The 22,330-nt window shown below is 39.3% G+C and overlaps 1 protein-coding gene across 1 annotated transcript in view; it reads left to right on the top strand.

The window, feature by feature from the left end:
• Nucleotides 1–22,330, top strand: part of CUL3 (cullin 3) — a 153,122-nt gene that overhangs the window by 73,878 nt on the left and 56,914 nt on the right. Inside the window, exons 3-5 of the mRNA XM_040349053.1 lie at nt 1,766–1,879; nt 2,793–2,953; nt 13,642–13,756. Coding sequence (XP_040204987.1) covers nt 1,766–1,879; nt 2,793–2,953; nt 13,642–13,756 — 390 coding nt within the window. The remainder of the gene's footprint in view (nt 1–1,765; nt 1,880–2,792; nt 2,954–13,641; nt 13,757–22,330) is intronic.

Genomic DNA, 22,330 nt, shown 5'->3' with positions numbered 1-22,330 from the left:
AAATGACTGGAGCCCTACTTTAAAGTTCCATTCCCTTGTGTAAACAAAAGTCGGCAGCTACAAAAACTGTAGCTGCTGACTTATAAAACCACCACTCATCTGTCCCATGATTCAGCGTTGTGCTCACCTGAGCCGTTTTCATCTCTCGTCTTTTGTCCCAGGCATCTTAACTGTGGACACCTGGTTGTGACCACTTATGGTTTCAATGCCGGGTGCACTGTGATGTTTTCCAGAAGACTGGGAGGGGGCAAGAGAACTTAGGTCGGTCGTAGCGCAAATATGCATACTTGTCTTTTCCTATGTGCTTTAAAGCAAACCTAAGCTTTGCACATATAGAGCAAAGCTTCTATACTGCTCTGCATAGATCCATTCATTGAAGTAAATGCCTGGTACTGTTTGGTCCAATGCTGTCACATGATCCTCTTAAACCAATCAACCCTGTCACACTGGGGTTCTGTTGCCTGTGAATTTGGCAACCCATAGCTTACAATGTTTACTACTTGTTTCATAGGAGTTGATTTACTAACACTGGAGAATGGTTTCTGTGCAGCGCTGCACCACATTTTGCAATCGGCTGTTTCTAGGTTTTTATCATAGCTTCATTGAACAAGCTGAAGTTAAAAGCTGATTTGCTACCATGCACCGCTGCACCAGATTTTGCACACTCCAGTTTTAGTAAATCGACCCCTATATTGTCTGAACAGAGTGGTGCAGTTAGTGACAGGAAGGTGAGTATATGCTGTTGGGGAGGGCCAAGTTGAAGCCTGCCTGGGCAAAACTGCATTTAAGGCAGTCCCTTCCTTTTTGATAATGGCTCTTGCTAACAACTCGGTCATAGCAAGTGAGCAGGCATACAGATGCCTGTACTTGATTCAATAAATATTACTCTCACAGGAGTACATTCATGATGACCTTGCATAATTAAATAATAGTTCCAGGTAGACCACTAACTGCAGTTTACATACATTTTTTTTTTTTGTTCTGCCAAACCATTTTTCATTTGGTTTAGTCAGCCTTGTTATCCAAGCACCATTGTCGGATAGCATGACCTGGACCTCTTTGCAGCCTACACAGCAGTTGAACAATAAAGCAGTAGTAAACCGCCAGCATTAAAAGAAGAAAAAAAACCTGCAGGGCAAAGTTACAATGTGCTAGTATGCATCACATTCTGTCACCGCTGACGGAGCTTTCATCTTCACCCGGTCTTCCTTCCAGGTTGGCGGGCTCTGGTCCTTAGATTGGACAGAGCACAATTGCGTCACTCCTGCACATGGCCATGCGGCACTGTTAATGTCACAGGACTCTGAAGGATTTGCATACTGGTGCCTTTCCTTCAGAGTGCATGTGCCAGTGACTTTGTCGGAGGCCGAACAGATATCTCCTAACTGTGCACGTTTAAGAGAGATTTACTGTACCTATAGACAAGCTTTATGGTAAAAATCAAGCTTTATGGTAAAAATCAATCAAGGGAGTTTACTCCCACTTTAAGGCCCCCCGACAGTGACCCACTTCAGAAAAATAATTTGCACCTGCTCCTTTGTAATCTGAAATCGCCCGTATGCTCTCCCCATCCATAAGCATTTTGACACTGCCTTTGGCAGACCTGACTGTCTGACAATGCTAACCTTCCTCTCCTGAGTGTTGCTGTATAGGGGAACTAGATGACATTTTCCATACTGTATATGCGTGTTCAGATTTTTTGTCTTACTACATAATTTATCTAAAATGGCAAATTTGTAATGCTTTTCTTTTGTGGTTTTTGCAGGTTCGAGAAGATGTGTTAAATTCTTTAAATAACAATTTCTTACAAACGCTTAACCAGGCATGGAATGACCACCAGACGGCCATGGTTATGATTAGAGACATCCTTATGTATATGGTGAGTGTCTTGGTCTTTGTAACATTGTGAATATGTATGCATGACTGGCACTGGTAGACATTTTTCTTTTACACCCGCTGAAAGACTTGGTGGTTGTAAAGGCTCAAAGTTTTTTTACCTTCATGCATTCTATGCTCTCCACCCTACCCTCATGCCCAAAGCCTGAAATGCCCAACTCATGAGGAATGCATGGCTCGTAATTCCTGTGAGTTACGGAATATGTTCCAGGCAGCCCAGGTTTTGGTATGTTTATCCAACCTCCCATGTTCTGTTGCCCAAGTGCTCCAAGTTCATAAGAAAGACCATTTCCAGTACTCATTCAGCCATGGTACGTTCATGCAGCGATTTGCAGTGGCAGGGAATGATGGTTCTAGCAGCCTTCAAAAAGTGGCGAAGGATGTTGCATTTGGCAGTTTTAATTGATCCAGGTAGTATAGATGAGGTAATTTTGAGGGGTATTGGAGACAAATGTCCCCATGACTTTACAGGATTGTTTCAGAATAGAAGCCCAGAACCTCATAACTGGGGGATAGTCAGCCCATATATGGAGCATAATGCCCTCTTAGCTCCCACATTGCCAGCACATATTGGCGAGGGAGAGAGAAATTATATGCAGAGTCTCTGGGCTCCTTTTTAAAATTGTAGTTTTTCTTCTCTCTTATTTTTTTTGTGTCCTGACTACAGAAATCTTGTGTGACAGAATAATGGCTTCCTCCCAGTCTATCAATATTTGTCTTCATATGCCGAATGACTGTATAGGCCGGAGGGTTTGCATGAGAAACGGAGGACAGGATTGAGATGTGCTATAGGTTTTAACAAAAAGTGTGACTGTAGTAGTCTTGCCTCAATTACGCTACGATTGTTCTTAGATGTACTTTTGAAATTCTTTTATTTTTTACCACTTTGTTTTCAGGATAGAGTCTATGTTCAGCAAAATAATGTTGAAAATGTTTATAACCTGGGCTTGATAATATTCCGTGATCAAGTCGTACGATATGGTTGCATAAGAGATCACCTGCGACAAACGTTGTTGGACATGATTGCAAGAGAGAGGAAAGGAGAAGTTGTAGATAGGTAAGCGCGCAGTCTGTTTGGTTGTATATTTTTAATAGAGTGTGTGTGTGTGTGTGTGTGTGTGTGTGTGTGTGTGTGTGTATATGTATATGTGTGTGTGTGTATGTGTATATGTGTATATATATATATATATATATATATATATATATATATATATATATATATATATATATATATATATATATATATATATAATTATATTTCATAATATTTATTTAGGTCCCATTTCAATAATGGACTATTCTATCAGTGGCATTTTCAGCTTTGTTTTGTTAATAGATATTTCAGTATTGCCAATCATAAAAGTATAGTCACTAAAACAAATCTACGATTTGACATGGTAAGATGGTGTAACTCTTATGTGCAATGCTGTTTGTTTTTATTAGAGGGATGAGACAAACCATTTAACAGGGGTGCGTTCAATGGGTATTCATTTATCTAAAACTTTTATCCCAATTGGGGGGGGGGGGGGGGGCTGGGCAGGGGTAAGCTATTGCTATAACCGATTGTAAGTGGTAGCTGGAGTTGGGCTTTGTTTTGTTATCAACTGAAGCCTGGCAACACACACAAAACACGCCCCGCAACAGCGAGGCATAGTTTGAGAAGTACTTTCCCCCTTTGCATATTGTTGGATAATGCCATGAACAATCTGCGCATGCTCTGTGTTTGAGGTCCTGCCAGCTGATCAACATTTTAGCTGGAGTGACGTTTGGTACTAAGAATGCCTAGACCTCACTCTGAGTAAGAAGCTGGGCTAGCCGCCTTTACAGGTCCAGGGCCATGATGCACCTGTTTGGTGAAAGTAGTATGTTCCCTGTACCCTGCCTCTCCATTTCCAAATGCTTGTGTGAGAACTGCAGGGCCCCTCAAAAGCCATAGCTGCAGAAGGGCAGGGCTTTGCCTCTGTGTACTTGGTGCCTGCTGGGCCATATTTGAAATGGTTGGTTAGTACGCCTGCAGCTCCCTACCGTGACTACACATACCCCCCCCCCCCAGGTGGCCCACAGCACACGTGTGCGAGTGGACCTTGTTGCCTTTCCACCATCTCCTCACCTGAGTACTCTTTTTATTATCGTTTAAACTTGCTCCTTACAATCTCCTGCTTCACTAACAGTTTGTGAGTTTCTTCTTGTGGAATTTACTGGTTTATCTATTATAGGCTTACCTGTAGGTACAAAATAGACTTTACTATTGCTTTAAGAGCGGGAAGAGGTGTCTTTGCATTTTTCTGTTTCAAATATGTCCCAGACCTATGGATTCAATCAGCAGTTTCTAAAGGGGGTTTAAAATGGTTTTAAAATCTACCCCCTCCTAAAAAAAAAATTCTCTCAAAACAACCAAAATCTCCTAATGGTTAATCAGATTTACAGACTGCTCAGGATTACCAAACCTGTTGATACCAACACACTGGAGGGTATTTGTCCTGTCCTTGTACCTAAAAGTCCATAAACAAGTACCTTTGCGTTCATAAGCTTGGCCTGGAATCTGCATGGTCCATTGCTTCTTTGAGTCAAGGGCAATACTTGGCATCAGTAGACATTCCTATCTTCATATTCACATTTGTGTATCTTTACTCACCTTTGTGCCTTTTGCACTTTATGAATATTTTTTTGGACTAAAACCTTAAAGTGGAGGTTCCGCGGTTTAACGATTTTTACCTGTTAGGTTCAATGCATAGTAAAACATATCACAAATTCACACTCACTTGCTAGCCGATTCGAATTGTATTGCCTCGTTTTCTGTCCTAAAGATGACGTTTTTAAAATCGCATCCAGGCGTTCTCCATCTTGCTTGTGGGCATTGTGAAACCCACAAGCAAATACTTCCTGGATGCGATGATCCGATCATCTCCTGGAAGTCTCGACACATAACTCCCAGGAGACATTGTGCCCAGCTCACATGACACACTGGGGGGGAGGGACACGCACGCCCTCTCCCGCGGGGAAACAATACCCGGAAGAGATAAAATCAACTGAATCAAGGTAATCATTGAACTCCCAGGAAAAAAAAAAAAAAAAAAAAACATTGCTTATACATGTACTAAGGCTGCAGTTACTAGTGACATGAAGTTCAGATTGAGGGTGAATCTCTCTCTCCCTCTCCCAGCAGCTTTTTTTAATTCAAAACCCTTTAAATAATTTAATCTCTAGCGCGCAGCAAATTTACGTCGTTAGTAAGTTGTAAATGTAATATTAAAAGAATTAAACGTAGTGTATCCAGCATATTTGACATTCGGAGCAGATTCTGTTTTTTTTTTTTTTTTGACATTTTTTTACTCGCCTGCGGAAAAAAATATTTCACCAACAATTAGGGTTGTCCCGATACCGCTTAATAAGACAGAGTACAAGTGCCGATTACTTTTTTCACCTGCAGCTTGCGTCTTCCATCAGCCTGGAGGAGGTGAGGAGATCACATCGGTGTCCGGGACCGGAGGGGACTCGAGGAGGAGAAGAGAGCACATTGGTCCGGAGGCTTAGCCTACACTATGTTTTTGCACAAAAAAGTTAATGTGTGTGTGGAGATTGATTGCTTGATTGATAGATATATCTCTATTTGTATGGAGATTTAAAACCTGTATTTGATTATGTATTTTTTCTCTTTTGTATTTTGAAGTCTTCTGAAGCACCTCCCGTCCATGTTTCCCGTGGGTCACATGATCATATGTTGATTATGAAAAAAAAAAAAAAATTGTCTGGTTTTTTAATTAAACGCAGTGCCATATTTCATGTACATACAGCGCCTTAGAAAAGTATTCATGCCAGGGCCGAAACAACTAATCGATTATGAAATTAATCGATTACTGTTTTCATCGATTAATTGGCCAGGAACATAATGGTGTTAAAACTAACATTGTCCCCTTTTTATAGTGCAAATGGCTACTGTAAATATTACTTTCACTGTCCTACAGTAAACCATGAACCCCTTACAGTAGCAATTTATTTGCTCTTTTTGTACTAATGCTAAACGGTGCTATTTTTTGTTTTTTTGGCTCAATATACTGCAATGGAGAAGACGCAGAAAAGCTTTTAATGCGTTTTTGCGGCAATTTGCTTTTTTTTTTTTTTTTTTTTTAAATCAAATTGGGCCAAAAAATAAAAAATCCATGCAATATCACTTTTTTTTTTTATTAACCGATTATTCGGCCAACTAATTATGAAAATAATCCTTAGTTGCAGCCCTAATTCATACCCCTTGAAATTTTGTCATGTTACAACCAAACATTTTTAATGTCTTTTATTGGGAATTTGTGGTAGACCAACACAAATTGACACATAATTGTCAAGTGGAAGAACGATAAATGATTTTCAAAATGTTTTTCAAATTTTAAGTGTGGCTTGAATTTTGTATTGAGTCAATACTTTGTAGAACCACCTTTCGTTGTAATTACAGGTACAAGTCTTTTTGGGGATGTCTCTACCAGCTTTTCACATCTAGAGTGAATTTTTTGATAATTCTTCTTTTTAAAATAGCTCAAGCTCTGTCAGATTTGATGGAGAGCGTCTGTGAACAGCAATTTTCAAGTCTTGTCACAGATTCTTAATTGGTTTTAGGTCTGGACTTTGATTGGGCCATTATAACACATGAATATGCTTTGATCTAAAACATTCCATTGTAGCTCTTGCTGAAGGTTTAGGGTTGTTGTCCTGCTGGATGGTGAACCTCCACCCCAGTCAAGTATTTTTGCAGACCAACAAGATTGCCCTGTATTTGGCTCCATCCATCTTCCTATCAACTGTCCCTGCTGAAGAAAAGCATCCTCGCAACATGATGCTGCCACCACCATGTGTCACGGTAGGATGGTGTGTTCAGTTTTCTGCCACACGTACTGTGTTGCTTTTAGGCCAAAAAGTGGGTCGCCTCCACTGCCGCCTCATACTATAGAATATGCGAGTTTTTATCCAGATACATGTGAGTGCACTTGCTATCTTTTTACAATAAATACCCATTTTTATACCGGTTTACACTATGTGGCCCTTCTCTTTCCATTTTCTTTCAACTATTTAACCCCTTGCTGAGCTGCAAAGATCCAAGGTTATCCATTTATGATCATACACTGATTACTTCTAGCAAGTTTCTTGGTGATTGCTACTTTGTGTACCCTGTCTGGTACTTGAAGCTTGTTATGACTTGATTGACGTACGTCATTTCAGGTCCACCATCTTCGGTAAGCCTCCATTTACTACCACTGGTGGCGGTGATCACTCACTACACTATTTGTCTCGATGGGATTCTAATCAAGTTCCCTCATTTTGCACGTGGTGTCTACAGATATATGGACTTTGTGTTTACAACCATTGGACTTTATCTTTCACGAGAACTTCTTTATTGCATTTGTTACTTTATTTATGTTCCCTTTGTTCCCATGAGGAACTACCACTATAGATATTAATTTGCCATAGCGCTACACAATTTTGTTTCTGTTTGTTCCAGCTAATGTGTCTTTGTTAGCAGTGTGAGCAGCTGGTCTTATTAATTAGTGTGTTTTAAGCAGCGCAGTATAATCACTCTTTTTTTCAAAAAGTAAATTTTGGTCTCATCGTTTGGTCGCAACTTCTTCCACATGTTTGCTGTGTCCCCCACATAGCTTCTTTCAAACTGCAAATGGGACTTCTTATGGCTTTCTTTCATCAATGACTTTCTTCTTTCCACTCCTCCATAAAGGTCAGATTTGTGGAGTGCACGACTAATAGTTGTCCTGTAGACAGAATCAACCACCTGAGCTGTGGGTCTCTGCAGCTCCTCCAGAGTTAACATGGACCTTTTGGCTGCTTCTCTGATGAATACTCTCCTTGCCCAGCCTGTCAGTTTAGGTGGACGGACATGTCTTGTTAGGTTTGCAGTGGTGCCATACTCCTATCCATTTTCAGATGGATTGAACAGTGCTCCGCGAGATGTTCAAAGCTTGGGATATTTAAATGTATTTATTTTTTAACCCTGCTTAGGGGCCATGCAGTGCTTTTTATTTATTTATTTTTTTTCATCAAAGACACATAAAAACTAGGTTAGATGGTTTTCGGCGTCGTTGCAGTTCCAGTACGTTCCAGAAAAAAACGAAAAAAAAAAAAAACATGCTACATTTTTCCTGCACTGGAACACACGTCCTTATTTAGAAAAATAAATGAAGGTCTGGTGTCACCAGACACACCTCCATCCCTGCATATAGCGTCAAAAAAGAAAAAATTTGCCCTTGGGACTTTGAGTGAGGTGAGCACTATGGAGCCAATAAAAAAAACAGGAGTAATTACAGTATATATTTCAAGTAAAAAACAGTACATACATTAATGTCATGAAAATTAGCCAATTCATACAGAGTACAGAAAATAGGTAAAATATTACAAGTAACTGTCCATATTAAAAAACACACAGGCATCAAGTGTATACCGACGCGTTTTGCGAGGCTTGGCTCGCTCTTCAGGGGTAGATGCTTGTGGTATACCTAAAATGAAAGAATAAAGTATGTAATATGATATAAAGGGCACAAGGTAAGGGTGGGGGGGCCTTGATATGTAAAACCCCATACTCACCATTGGACATAGCCAAAGACCACCACACGCGAGTCTCCCAATACGGCGGCAGCGAGTGTCCTGCCAGGGAGCAGAGAAGGAGGGGCCAAACAGAAGGAGGGCACATCATGGATGGAATTGGTGCATCCCCAAGAGTCTCAATGAGTCCATAAGGAATAATATTATTTATTATACAGGATTTATATAGCGCCAATATTGGCTCTAAACATGAATATGTATATTGGATAGTTAGTAATTCGGTAGGTAAGCATACAGAAACGCATGTATATCTATATGTAGATGAAGGATCTGAGCCAAAAGTGGTAAGAGCATAGAGACTGAAGGGGAATGTGGTGAAAGAAAAAAATAAAATTCAGATGAGAAAGAGGAGAGTGAGAGTGGAATGGAGTGCAGGTTGTGTGGTGAAGATGGTAATGGTTGAACGGGCTACAGGTAAATGCTCCAAGTAAGTCATATGCAAACATGTAATGTGTACATAGATAATTGAAATAGTAAGGTAGGTAAGCATACAAAAAAGCATGTATATCTACAGTGGGGATCGAAAGTTTGGACACACCAGGTAAAAATTTGTATTAATGTGCATAACGAAGCCAAGGAAAGATGGAAAAATCTCCAAGGCATCGAATTACAGATTAGACATTCTTATAATATGTCAAAAAAAGTTAGATTTTATTTCCATCATTTACACTTTCAAAATTACAGAAAACTAATAAATGGCGTCTGCAAAAGTTTGGGCACTCTGCAGAATTTATAGCATGCACTGCCCCCTTTGCAAAGCTGAGACCTGCCAGTGTCATGGATTGTTCTCAATCATCGTCTTGGAAGACCAGGTGATGTCAATCTCAAAGGTTTTAAATGCCCAGACTCATCTGACCTTGCCCCAACAATGAGCACCATGGGTTCTTCTAAGCAGTTGTCTAGAAAACTGAAAATAGTTGACGCTCACAAAGCTGGAGAAGGCTATAAGAAGATGGCAAAGCATTTTCAGATGCCAATATCCTCTGTTCGGAATGTAATTAAGAAATGGCAGTCATCAGGAACAGTGGAAGTTAAAGCAAGATCTGGAAGACCAAGAAAAATATCAGACAGAACAGCTTGCAGTATTGTGAGAAAAGCAATTCAAAACCCACGTTTGACTGCACGATCCCTCCAGAAAGATCTGGCAGACACTAGAGTTGTGGTACACTATTCCACTATAAAGAGATACTTGTACAAATATGGTCTTCATGGAAGAGTCATCAGAAGAAAACCTCTTCTACGTCCTCGCCACAAAAATCAGCGTTTGAACTTTGCAAATGAACATATAGACAAGCCTGATGCATTTTGGAAACCAGTTCTGTGGACCGATGAGGTTAAAATAGAACTTTTTGGCCGGAATTAGCAAAGGTACGTTTGGAGAAGAAAGGGCACAGAATTTAAAGTGGAGTTCCACCCATAAATATAACCTTACATCAGTAGTTTTAAAAAAAAAATGTCATTAGTCCTTTACGAAAAAAAACATTTTTTTTAGATGCCTTCAAAGTGTTGTTGCTAGTTAGAATAGTTAATCTTCTCACTTCCTGCACCTTGGTGCTTAATGCTTCCTAACCTACACCACACAGACTCCTGGGAATGTAGTGGGTGTAACTTTCCAGGAGTCTGTGCACTCCCCAGTCTCAAAGAATCATGTGACTTGGACAGCACAGGTGCTGAAATCTGATCTGACACTGCTTGTGCAGCACTGAGCATGTGCTAGATCTGCAAGGCTGAAATCCAGGAAGTCATACAGCCTGGCTTCATGATGCCCACAGTTAAGATGGCCCCAGTCAATTTCTATTTTATAAAGTGTCTAAATTCTGTAACAACCTAACAAAACGGACCTTAGTTTACAGACTAACTTTACTAGAATACATTAAGCTTGTGTATTACAGGGGTATTTATATTTAAAAAGTGAAATTGTGGCCGGAACTCCGCTTTAATGAAAAGAACCTCTGTCCAACTGTTAAGCATGAGGGTGGATCAATCATGCTTTGGGGTTGTATTGCAGCCAGTGGCACAGGGAACATTTCACGAGTAGAGGGAAAAATGGATTCAATAAAATTTCAGCAAATTTTGGATGGTAACTTGATGCCATCTGTGAAAAAGCTAAAGAGTTAGAGAGGATGGCTTCTACAAATTTAATAATGATTCTAAACACACGCTCAAAATCCACGGGGGATTACATCAAGAGGCGTAAACTGAAGGTTTTGCCATGGCCTTCACAATCTCCTGACCTCAACATAATTGAAAATCTATGGATAGACCTTAAAAGAGCAGTGCGTGACAGACTGCCCAGAAATCTCAAAGAACTGGAAGACTTTTGTAAGGAAGAATGGGCAAAGATACCTCAAACAAGAATTGAAAGACTCTTGGCTGGCTACAAAAAGCGTTTACAAGCTGTTATACTTGCCAAAGGGGGCAGTACAAGATATTAACTCTGCAGGGTGCCCAAACTTTTGCAGATGCCATTTTTTTGTTTTCTGTAATTTTGAAATTGTAAATGATGGAAATAAAATCTAACCTTTTTTCACATATATTTTAAGAATATCTAATCTGTAATTTGATGCCTTTTGGAGATTTTTCCATTTTTCCTTGGCTTCGTTATGCACATTAATACAAATTTTTACCTGGGGTGCCCAAACTTTCAATCCCCACTGTATATATAAATGAAAGTAGTACTACCCTTGGCTCAGGTCTTTAATCTATATATAGATATACATGCTTTTTCTGTATTCTGTAACCTACTTTCCATGCGTTTTTGATCCAGAACAAAAACACACTGAACTGCATGTATTGTAAACTGGCCCTCCAAGGTTAAGAAAAAAAGGGGGGGGGGGGAATGCACTGGACTGAATTAAAAACGCACCAACAACGCACATGCAAAATTTGGAACGTGCCCAGACTGCGTTTCTACGGTGTGAACGGGCCCTTAAACCAGTGTTAATTTTGTTGACTAAAGCCGACTAAAACATTTTAGTCTACTAAAATATGACTAAAACAATTGAGATGTCTAAAATACGACTAAAACTAAAATGGCATTTTAGTCCAAAAGACTAATGCCCCGTACACACGATCACTTTTTGTCATGAAATAAAATGACATTTTTAAAAACGTAATTTAAAATGATCATGTGTGGGCTTCACATCGTTTTCCGTCTTCAAATTTTTTTCTGTCGTTTTTTTCAGAACATGCTTCAATTTTTTTATGTCATTTTTGAAAATGTCATTTTTTGTGTTGTAAAAAATGATCATGTGTGGGCTAAAACGATGTTTTAAACCCGCGCATGCCCAAAAGCGAGTTATGAGATGGGAGCGCTCGTTCTGGTAAAACTACCATTCATAATGGTGTAAGCACATTCATCACGCTGTAACAGACAAAAAAACGCGAATCGTCTTTTACTAACAAGTAACCTGCTAAAAGCAGCCCAAAGGCGAATAGAACTTCCCATTTAGAGTGCCGTCGTACGTGTTGTACGTCACCGCGCTTTGTTCATCATTTTTCAAAAATGATGGTGTGTGGGCAACGTCTTCTTTTTTTTTTTTTTTATTATTATGAAGTTGGAAAAACTTCGTTTTGTTTCATGATGAAAAGTCATTGTGTGTACGGGGCATCAGACTAAAACTAAATTGAAATTTGATGTCAAAATTAACACTGGTCTGTAGTGCATGTTCATACTTCAATAACATAAGTAATAACATACTAGATTTTTCACTCCAGCAGTATATGAGTTTGGAAATTGTAGAGCAATGCTTAAATACAATTACAATTTTTAACTACACCTATATGATTTTAGATATTGTTTGTCGACTAAAATGAAGGACATCTTTAATTGTCTTGTTTCTATCATTTGATTATTATTTGAACTGATGCATCTTAAATTTTGCTTGTTTGCAATATATATACACTACAATTCATCTATCTATCTATCTATCGATAATGATCTGAATATAGATTACTTTGTAATTTTTCTTATACATTCTACTGTATAACATTACTTATAATCTTTCTTTTTAATGGAATATTTTTTTTTTTTTTTTTATAAAAACATTGAAACATAAAATGAAGGACATTTTAGTTGACTAAAATGTCCTGGAGATTGTCGACTAAGACTACAACAATTAGAGAAGACTAAAATGGGACTAAAACGCCATTTTAGTCCTAAGACTAAAACTAAATTTTAAAATTGTTGCCAAAATTAACACTGCCTTAAACTTCAACTTTTTCCCTGACCTACCTGGGTGTGTTCCTTGGCCTTCATGATGCTGTTTGTTCAGCAAGGTTCTCTAGCAAACCTCTGAGGACTTTACAGAACAGCTGTATTTATACTGAGATTAAATTACATACAGTTGGACTCTATTTACTAATTAGGTGAATTCTGAAGACAATTGGTTCCACTAGATTTTAGTTGGGGGTATCGGAGTAAAGGGGGCTGAATATAAAATGCACGCCACACTTCTTCTTTTTTTTTTTTTTTTTTTTTTTTTTAGTTTTTTTTTAAAACATTTTAAAAACCATTTATCATTTTCCGTCCACTTCACAATTATGTGCCACTTTGTGTTAGCCTATCGCATACAACCGAAGTAAATGTATTTTTATGGGATTTTAACATGACAATGTGGAGAATTTCAAGGTGTATGAATACTTTCAAGGCACTGTAATGAGAATGGATTATGTTAAACTCTGTTTTTAGTATCACTGTAAGAGTCTTGAGACAAATTATTTGCCACCGGCAGGGGTGATTTAAATCGGCGAACACGTATTCATGTAAAACCTTGATCGCAAAAGAAAAACCACTTGCTATAAATGTCTGTGTAACTGCTGAGTAAGCTGGAGTTTGGCTTCAATTTGTACATCTAAAACTCCCCTCCCTCCAGATTGGCAATACTGCCCCTGTGCTCCTTCACCCAGATTGGGGGCACTGTAATAGAGGAGGTGTTTAAACGCTAAAAAAGGACAATTTATGCAACCTGTACATCTAAAGATTGGGAAGCTGCAATATTACATTTTTGAGTTTAATACCACTTTAAATGCCCATTTATATGGGAAGATATATATGTTTTAATTCATGGTCTGGTGATGGGATCTCTTTTTTAAATAGTAAAGATCATTTCTGTTTTCTAATCACTTTACTCTATTTTTTGGCAGAGGTGCAATTAGAAATGCCTGTCAGATGCTTATGATCCTTGGGCTGGAAGGAAGGTCTGTCTACGAAGAAGATTTTGAAGCCCCATTTTTAGAGATGTCTGCAGAGTTCTTCCAGGTGAATGATTCAGTGTCTGCACTGCTGTCAGCATTTCAGCTTTTAAAAAACAGGTGCCCAATCCTGTAACTCGGTGCAGAGAGTTGTGTGTGTTTTTGTGCCTGAGAAATGACCGGTGCAGCCAGACTGTCAAAATGCATGACAACTTGAAATGCAATGGCTGTAAAGGTGGTCTTGTGGGAAGATTTGTTTATTTTGACAGGCTGCCTACACACAGCTACAGGATCTTCTATCATTTCTCAGGCACAGAAACACAACCTCCTGCACAGGGACATGGGTCTATGTGCCCCTGTGAATTAAGCCTTATTTTTATTTTTTTCTAGTGATCCCATCGGTAATGCCCTTCCTGTTTTTAGGTGACCACTCTTTCTTGCTGTACTGTTCAATGTTGTCACTCTAAGATGCCCTCTAGATTTGGACAACAAAAACCTCCACCTTTCCTCATGTCCATTACATAGGGATATGGTGTCCAATATTTCAGGTTACATGGCTGAGAGATTTTTGTTCAGTGTATTTATACTTTAATCCAAAGTCAAACATTGTCTGGATTTTTATTCTGATAACATAGTTAGCTGCAACTTTATGCAATTAGGAAGATGCTTACACACAGCCTCCTGCAAAAGTGACTTCTGGAATGACAGTTTGGGATACAAAAAATATACAACAAAACTATAGATTTTGTTCAATCTATGTCCAATAGGCCAAGTCCTGTCTTCTACATTTACTATTTTTAGCAATAGCCTATCTTTGTGAAAGGTAATAAACATTATTCAAAAATTGGATGTAACCCCCTTCTACTTCCATGTTTTTTTTGTTTTTTTTCTTGGCTAGTGTCCTAGGAGGATTCCCTAGTTTGTACATTGAGAAAAGTTCAAAGTGTAACTAAAAGCTGTTTTTTTTTTCTCTTGGATAGAGTAAGGGAGGGTTATAAACCCTGACAGTTTGTTTTTGTCCAAAACTATATAAAAAATTACACTTAAAAACAAAAAACAGGAAAAATGGCTACCAAAAACGGTTAAAGTGTAAAAAATCCTCCCTTGCAGCAGGGCTGCACCTGCACTGCAAGCGTTAAGTGTTAATTTCTGACTAGGGGATTTGATGAAGCTGTTTTATTTATCTGATCCTTCACTCCTGCAGGCTCCTCTGTGCTGCTAAACCAGTCCTGGCAGCCTCTCCTCCCCAGGTCTACTCCCTTCACCTCCTGGCCTCATAGGGTAGACTCGGGTACCAGTGGGAGCCATTGGCTTCTGCTGCTGTCTATCAAATCCTGTGAGGAGGGAGCAGGGGACAAGGCCGAACAGCACATCCACATGTTCCTCCTTAGCACATGGCTTGCTATGTGGACATGTCCATAAGAGGAGCAGCAGACCTGCACCAGTGGGGGACTTCAGAAGGGGACGGAAGGGACCGCTATATATTTTTTTTATTTTAGGAAAATAAATCGGCCTTTAAAACCACTTTAATCATACAGTACTAGACACAGGACTTCTTTTCATAGACCATGGGTTACAGTTGTGCTCATAAGTTTATATACCCTGGCAGAATTGATGATTTCTTTGCCATTTTTCAGACAATATGAATGATAACTTTTCACTCATGGTTAGTGTTTGGCTGAAGCCATTTATTATCAGTCAACTGTGTTTACTCTTTTTAAATCGTAATCACAACAGAAACTACCCAAATGACCCTGACCAAATGTTTACATACCCCAGTTCCCCAGTTCATAATACTGTGTATTGCCCCCTTTAATATCAATAACCATTTGAAATCTTTTGTGATATTTATGGATGAGGCTCTTTATCTTCTCAGGTGGTAAAGCTTCCCATTCCTCTTGGCAAAAGCCTCCAGTTCCTTAAAATTTTTGACCTGTCTTGCATGAACTGCACATTTTGAGATCTCCCCAGAGTGGCTCAATAATATCAAGGTCGGGAGACTGAGACTGCCACTTTAGAACCTTCAATTTATTCTGCTGTAGCCAATGACAGGTCGACTCAGCCTTGTGTTTTAGATCGTTATCTTGGAATGTCCAAGTACGTCCCATGCGCAGCTTCCTGGCCGATGAATGCAAATATTCCTCCAGTATTTTTTTGATAACATACTGCAATCATCTTGCTAACAATTTTTTGACCACATTTTCTGTACCTTTGTAGCTCACACATCCCCAAAACATTAGCGATCCACCTCTGTGTTTCACAGTAGGAATGGTGTACCTTTCATCATAGGCCTTGTTGACTCCTGTCTGAATGTAGCGTTTTTGGTTGTGACCAAAAAGCTAAATGTTTGTCTTGTCGCTCCAAATGACTTTGTGCCAGAAGGTCTCTGTGCTTTTTGGCATATTGTTGGTGGGATACTTTGTAGCATTTGCGTAGTAATTGCTTTCTTCTGGCAACCATGCAGCCCATCTTTCTTCAAGAGCCTCCTTATTGTGCATCTTGAAACAGCCACACCACATGTTTTCAGAGAGTCCTGTATTTCACCTGAAGTTATTTGTGGGTTTTTCTTTGCATCCCCAAAAAATGTCCTGGTAGTTGTGGCTGAAATTGTAGTTGGTCTACCTGACCATGGTTGGGTTTTAACAGAACCCCTCATTTTCCACTTCTTGATTAGAGTTTGAACACTGCCGATTGGTATTCTCAATTCCTTGGATATCTTTTTTATATGCCTTTCCTGTTTTATACAGTTCAACTACCTTTTCCTGCAGATCCTTTGACAATTCTTTCACTTCCCCCCCATGACTCAGAATCCAGAAACATCAGTGCAGCACTGAAAGAAAGATGCAAGGGTCTGTCAGGAGTCCAGAAACACATTGACCTTTTATACACACAAATTACAAGCAAACAGATCACTGGTGAGGATGGTTACCTTTTAATAGCCATTCAAACCCTCTTTGTGTCAACTTGTGTGCATGTTATCAGGCCAACATCACCAGGGTATGTAAACTTTTGGTCAGGGTCATTTGGGTATTTTCTGTTGCCATTATGATTTAAAAAGAGTAAACACAATTGATTGCTAATAAATTGCTTCAGCCAAATGCTACCCATGAGTGAAAAATGTTGGGGTTATTCATATTCTATGAAAAATGGCCAAGAAATCATCAATTCTACCAGGGTATGTAAACTTATGAGCATAACTGTATATGCAGGCTACCTTCAGATGATTGGACATAAGCAGAAAAACTTGCCAGAGCTGCCACTCGGATACTCGTATAACCCTTTTAACGATGTAAAACTCCTGTCTTTGCTAGTGTCTTTAGGTGATGGACCCGTATAACCCAGTCAGCACCTGGGTTATAGTGCCCAAGTGCCATCTGTCTGCATCTATTTTGCGATTGCCTCAAAGGGGATCCCTTCACTAAGCAATGATGGAGACAAGGCGCAGAGGCGCTAGTAAAAAAAAAAAAGCCTAATTACACTTGCCAACAACTGCACTGAGAAAAAGCAGCGGGGTAATAGCAGTTCCCTGCTCCTGATCATTGACCTATATTGACACTGCTCCCTTAATTGTAGCTCCCACAACAGTCAGCCTATCTTACTAAAGCAGATTTCATTGCAACTGTCTGAGTTATTTGGTTAAACTCTCTGCTCTTCCAAAGACTTTGGTCTCCAGGTCCCCATAGAATTTTCTTCGTCTCCACCAGGAGTATGTTTCTGAACCTTCCAATTCTTTGAATAGGATATTGAGTAAGGAGAGGTGGGCGAAGAAAAGGATTCTGGAGAGGAATTTTCACCTTTTGCATGTTATAAGATGCAATTAAATGCTTTGCACCATATGATTTCTACTGTGAGCTCATTTATTGATCTGGCGTGTACAAGCCTTTGTCTAGCAGCATCACAATCTCCTCAGCCTAAAGAAGCTCCCATGGGTACAAATTGGCTACAAGGTTCAGAATTGCTTATCTTTTGCACGCACAAATTACCTTTTCTTTGTATTAGGATGGTTGGAAAGCAATTTATAAAATTAATGGTCTGTCCTAGTAGCAGATCTTCCTGAATGTTTCCGTGAAGAATTTGTAGACGCTTAGAAACCCTGTTAAATATAACCTATGCTCTCCCTGGTCTTGCCTTACAACTGGCCATTGTGTCCATGTCCATTTGTCAAAGTATTTCTAACAGGCTTGGGCAAACGAGAAGAGAAGAACACTATCCTGTGTTTGAGGACCCTATTCTGTTGTAGGCAGTCGCCCCATTTTGCTAACATCTCTAAATGCATAGGTGAACGTCTGCCATCAGTGGTCATCCAAGATGTCTTTACATTCATATTTTTCCTGCACACCAACACTTTGTACTCTTTTGTGAAAATCCAGAGTCTTTTGAAAAGTCTTGTCTCTAAGGGCATCCATGTCACGGAGTACCTGGATGACCTTCAGTTGAAAGTTTCCTCAGCTTTGGTCCTGTTTTCCAGCAGTCAAAGGACGATGCCTTTCCTTTGAAACTTATGGATGGCTGAAAAACTGATTCTTTCCTGGGCGGCAAACCACATTCCACATTCCAACTCTCTAACTACATGCCAAGAGTGGAGAATTGGCAGACTGCCTTAGTTGCTAACATATGGACTCTGGGGTGGTGGTCCATCTATCCGGAGATTTTCTTGATCCTCTATCAGAAATGGGCATCACTAGATGTGGACATTGTGGTCTACAGATTCAACAAAATAACAAACTGGCTCTCACAGTGGCTGCCCTAGTGATTCCTTGGTCAATGATTTAGACTGGTGTATGCATTTCTCGAAGCAAGGGTCCTTCCTCAACTACTTCGCAAGATAGAAGTATGAATCCTGCCCGTCCTAATTGCCCAAAATTTGGGCAGGAGAACCTGGTATACAGATAGACTCCTTGTGGATGAGCTTTAAACTTTTCCCAACAGGTTAAACCTCCTGTCACAAGACACACTGTTCCATCCTGCTCAGTCACTGACTTAAATGCAGCGTTAACCACTTGGCGACCGCCCACTAATTATATATATATATATATATTTAGTGTATTTTTTTTTTTTTTTTTGAAGAATCAACAAGTGGGACACAATCATGAAGTGAAACGAAATTTATTGAATATTTCAAACTTTTTTAAAAAACTGAAAAATTGGCCGTGCAAAATTATTCAGCCCCCTTAAGTTAATACTTTGCAGCGCCACCTTTTGCTGCGATTACAGCTGTAAGTCGCTTGGGGTATGTCTCTATCAGTTTTGCACATTGAGAGACTGAAATTTTTGCCCATTCCTCGCAAAACAGCTCAAGCTCAGTGAGGGTGGATGGAGATCGTTTGTGAACAGCAGTTTTCAGTTCTTTCCACAGATTCTCGATTGGATTCAGGTCTGGACTTTGACTTGGCCATTCTAACACCTGGATATGTTTATTTGTGAACCATTCCATTGTAGATTTTGCTTTATGTTTTGGATCATTGTCTTGTTGGAAGACAAATCTCCGTCCCAGTCTCAGGTCTTTTGCAGACTCCATCAGGTTTTCTTCCAGAATGGTCCTGTATTTGGCTCCATCCATCTTCCCATCAATTTTAACCGTCTTCCCTGTCCCTGCTGAAGAAAAGCAGGCCCAAACCATGATGCTGCCACCACCATGTTTGACAGTAGGGATGGTGTGTTCAGGGTGATGAGCTGTGTTGCTTTTTCGCCAAACATAACATTTTGCATTGTTGCCAAAAAGTTAGATTTTGGTTTCATCTGACCAGAGCACCTTCTTCCACATGTTTGGTGTGTCTCCCAGGTGGCAAACTTTAAACGACACTTTTTATTTTTATCTTTAAGAAATGGCTTTCTTCTTGCCACTCTTCCATAAAGACCAGATTTGTGCAATATACGACTGATTGTTATCCTATGGACAGAGTCTCCCACCTCAGTTGTAGATCTCTGCAGTTCATCCAGAGTGAACATGGGCCTCTTGGCTGCATCTCTTATCAGTCTTCTCCTTGTATGAGCTGAAAGTTTAGAGGGACGTCCAGGTCTTCGTAGATTTGCAGTGGTCTGATAATCCTTCCATTTCATTATTATCACTTGCACAATGCTCCTTGGGATGTTTAAAGCTTGGGAAATCTTTTTGTATCCCAATCCGGCTTTAAACTTCTCCAACAGTATATTGGACCTGCCTGGTGTGTTCCTTGTTCTTCATGATGCTCTCTGCGCTTTAAACGGACCTCTAAGACTATCACAGTGCAGGTGCATTTATACAGAGACTTGATTACACACAGGTGGATTCTATTTTTCATCATTAGTCATTTCGGTCAACATTGGATCATTCAGAGATCCTCACTGAACTTCTGGAGAGAGTTTGCTGCACTGAAAGTAAAGGGGCTGAATAATTTTGCACGCCCAATTTTTCAGTTTTTATTTTTTTTTTATTTGTTAAAGTTTGAAATATCCAATAAATTTCGTTCCACTTCATGATTGTGCCCCACTTGTTGATTCTTCAAAACAAATTACAGTTTTATATCTTTGTTTGAACCCTGAAATGTGGAAAAAGGTTGCAAAGTTTAAGGGGGCCGAATACTTTGGCAAGGCACTGTAAGTGCCTCCATCCCGGTAATTGGTTCAATTAAGAGGGAGAGTGGGACTTTAAATGAAGCAATTGGATAGTGAAGGTGATTGTCCATAGAAATGTTTTATTAATAGTATAGATCTGAAAACAATATATATATATATATATATATATATATATATATATATATATATATATATATATATATATATATATATATAAAAAATTACACACACACACACACAGTGGGCATGCATTAAGCATTCACATGCTATAAAGTACATACATAGCAGCACATAATAATGGTAATAAAATACAAGGTATTATTGCATAAAAAATGTCATTGGCAACATGCTCAACACCAGCAAATAGACCTACATAAGTGTACATCTACCAAGTATTATATGGAAACGGTATAATAAGAGATAATCAAAGAATAAGTATAGTTCCGTAAAGATGTAGCTGTAGCATCAGATAGGGTCTACGCGTTTCGTGGATATGTCCACTCGTCAGGAGCAGATGCAACAAAATTCCTAGAAGATATTAAGTAATTTTTGTATATTAACCACTTAAGCTCCGGACCAATACGCTGTCTAAAGACCAGAGGTGTTTTTACAATTTGGCAATGCGCTGCTTTAACTGGTAATTGCGCGGTCATGCAATGTTGTACCGAAACGAAACTTGCGTCCTTTTCTTCCCACAAATAGAGCTTTATTTTGATGGTATTTGATCGCCTCTGCGATTTTTATTTTTTGCGATATAAACGCAAAAAGACCGTAAATTTTGAAAAAAAATGATTTTTCTTATAACAAAAAGTAAAAAAAATCGAATAAACTAAATTTTAGTCAAACATTTAGGCCAAAATGTATTCAGCCACATGTCTTTAGTAAAAAAAATCGCAATAAGCGTATATTTATTGGTTTTCGCAAAAGTTATAGCGTCTACAAACTAGGGTACATTTTCTGGAATTTACACAGCTTTTATTTTATGACTGCCTATCTCATTTCTTGAGGTGCTAAAATGGCAAGGCAGTACAAAACCCCCCCAAATGACCCCATTTTGGAAAGTAGACACCCCAAGGAAACTGCTGAGAGGCATGTTGAGTCCATTGAATATTTAATTTTTTTGTCCCAAGTGATTGAATAATGACGAAAAAAAAAAAAAAAAAAAAATGTTTACAAAAAGTTGTCACTAAATGATATATTTCTCACACATGCCATAGTTATATGTGGAATTGCACCCCAAAATACATTCTGCTGCTTCTCCTGAGTACGGGGATACCACATGTGTGGGACTTTTTGGGAGCCTAGCCGCATACGGGGCCCCAAAACCCAAGCACCGCCTTCAGCATTTCTAAGGGCACAAATTTTTGATTTCACTCCTCACTACCTATCAAGGTTTCGAAGGCCATAAAATGCCAAAATAGCAAAAAAAAAAAAACCAAATGACCCCATTTTGGAAAGTAGACACCCTAAGCTATTTGCTGAGAGGCATGTCGAGTCCATGGAATATTTTATATTTTGACACAAGTTGCGGGAATATGACAAACTGATTTTTTTTTGCACAAAGTTGTCACTAAATGATATATTGCTCACACATGCCATAGTTATATGTGGAATTGCACCCCAAAAGACATTCTGCTGCTTCTCCCGAGTACGGGGATACCACATATGTGGGACTTTTTGTGAGCCTAGCCGCGTACGGGACCCCGAAAACCAATCACCGCCTTCAGGATTTCTAAGGGCATAAATTTTTGATTTCACTCCTCACTACCTATAACCATTCAAAGTCCTGCAACATACCAGTACGTTGATGGTTCTTGAGCCCCGAAAACAAAGCACCGCCTTCAAGATTTCTAAGGGCATACATTTTTGATTTCACTCCTCACTACCTATCACTACCTATCACAGTTCTGAAGGCCATAAAATGCCAAGATGTCACACAACCCCCCCAAATGACCCCATTTTGGAAAGAAGACACCCCAAGCTATTTGCTGAGAGGCATGTTGAGTCCATGGAATATTTAATTTTATGGCCCCAAGTGATTGAATAATGACCAAAAAAAAAATAAAAAATTTTTTACAAAACGTTG

This window comes from Rana temporaria, chromosome 4, assembly GCF_905171775.1.
Source record: "Rana temporaria chromosome 4, aRanTem1.1, whole genome shotgun sequence".
Taxonomy (NCBI): domain Eukaryota; kingdom Metazoa; phylum Chordata; class Amphibia; order Anura; family Ranidae; genus Rana; species Rana temporaria.
This window is presented reverse-complemented; position numbering and strand designations above follow the sequence as displayed.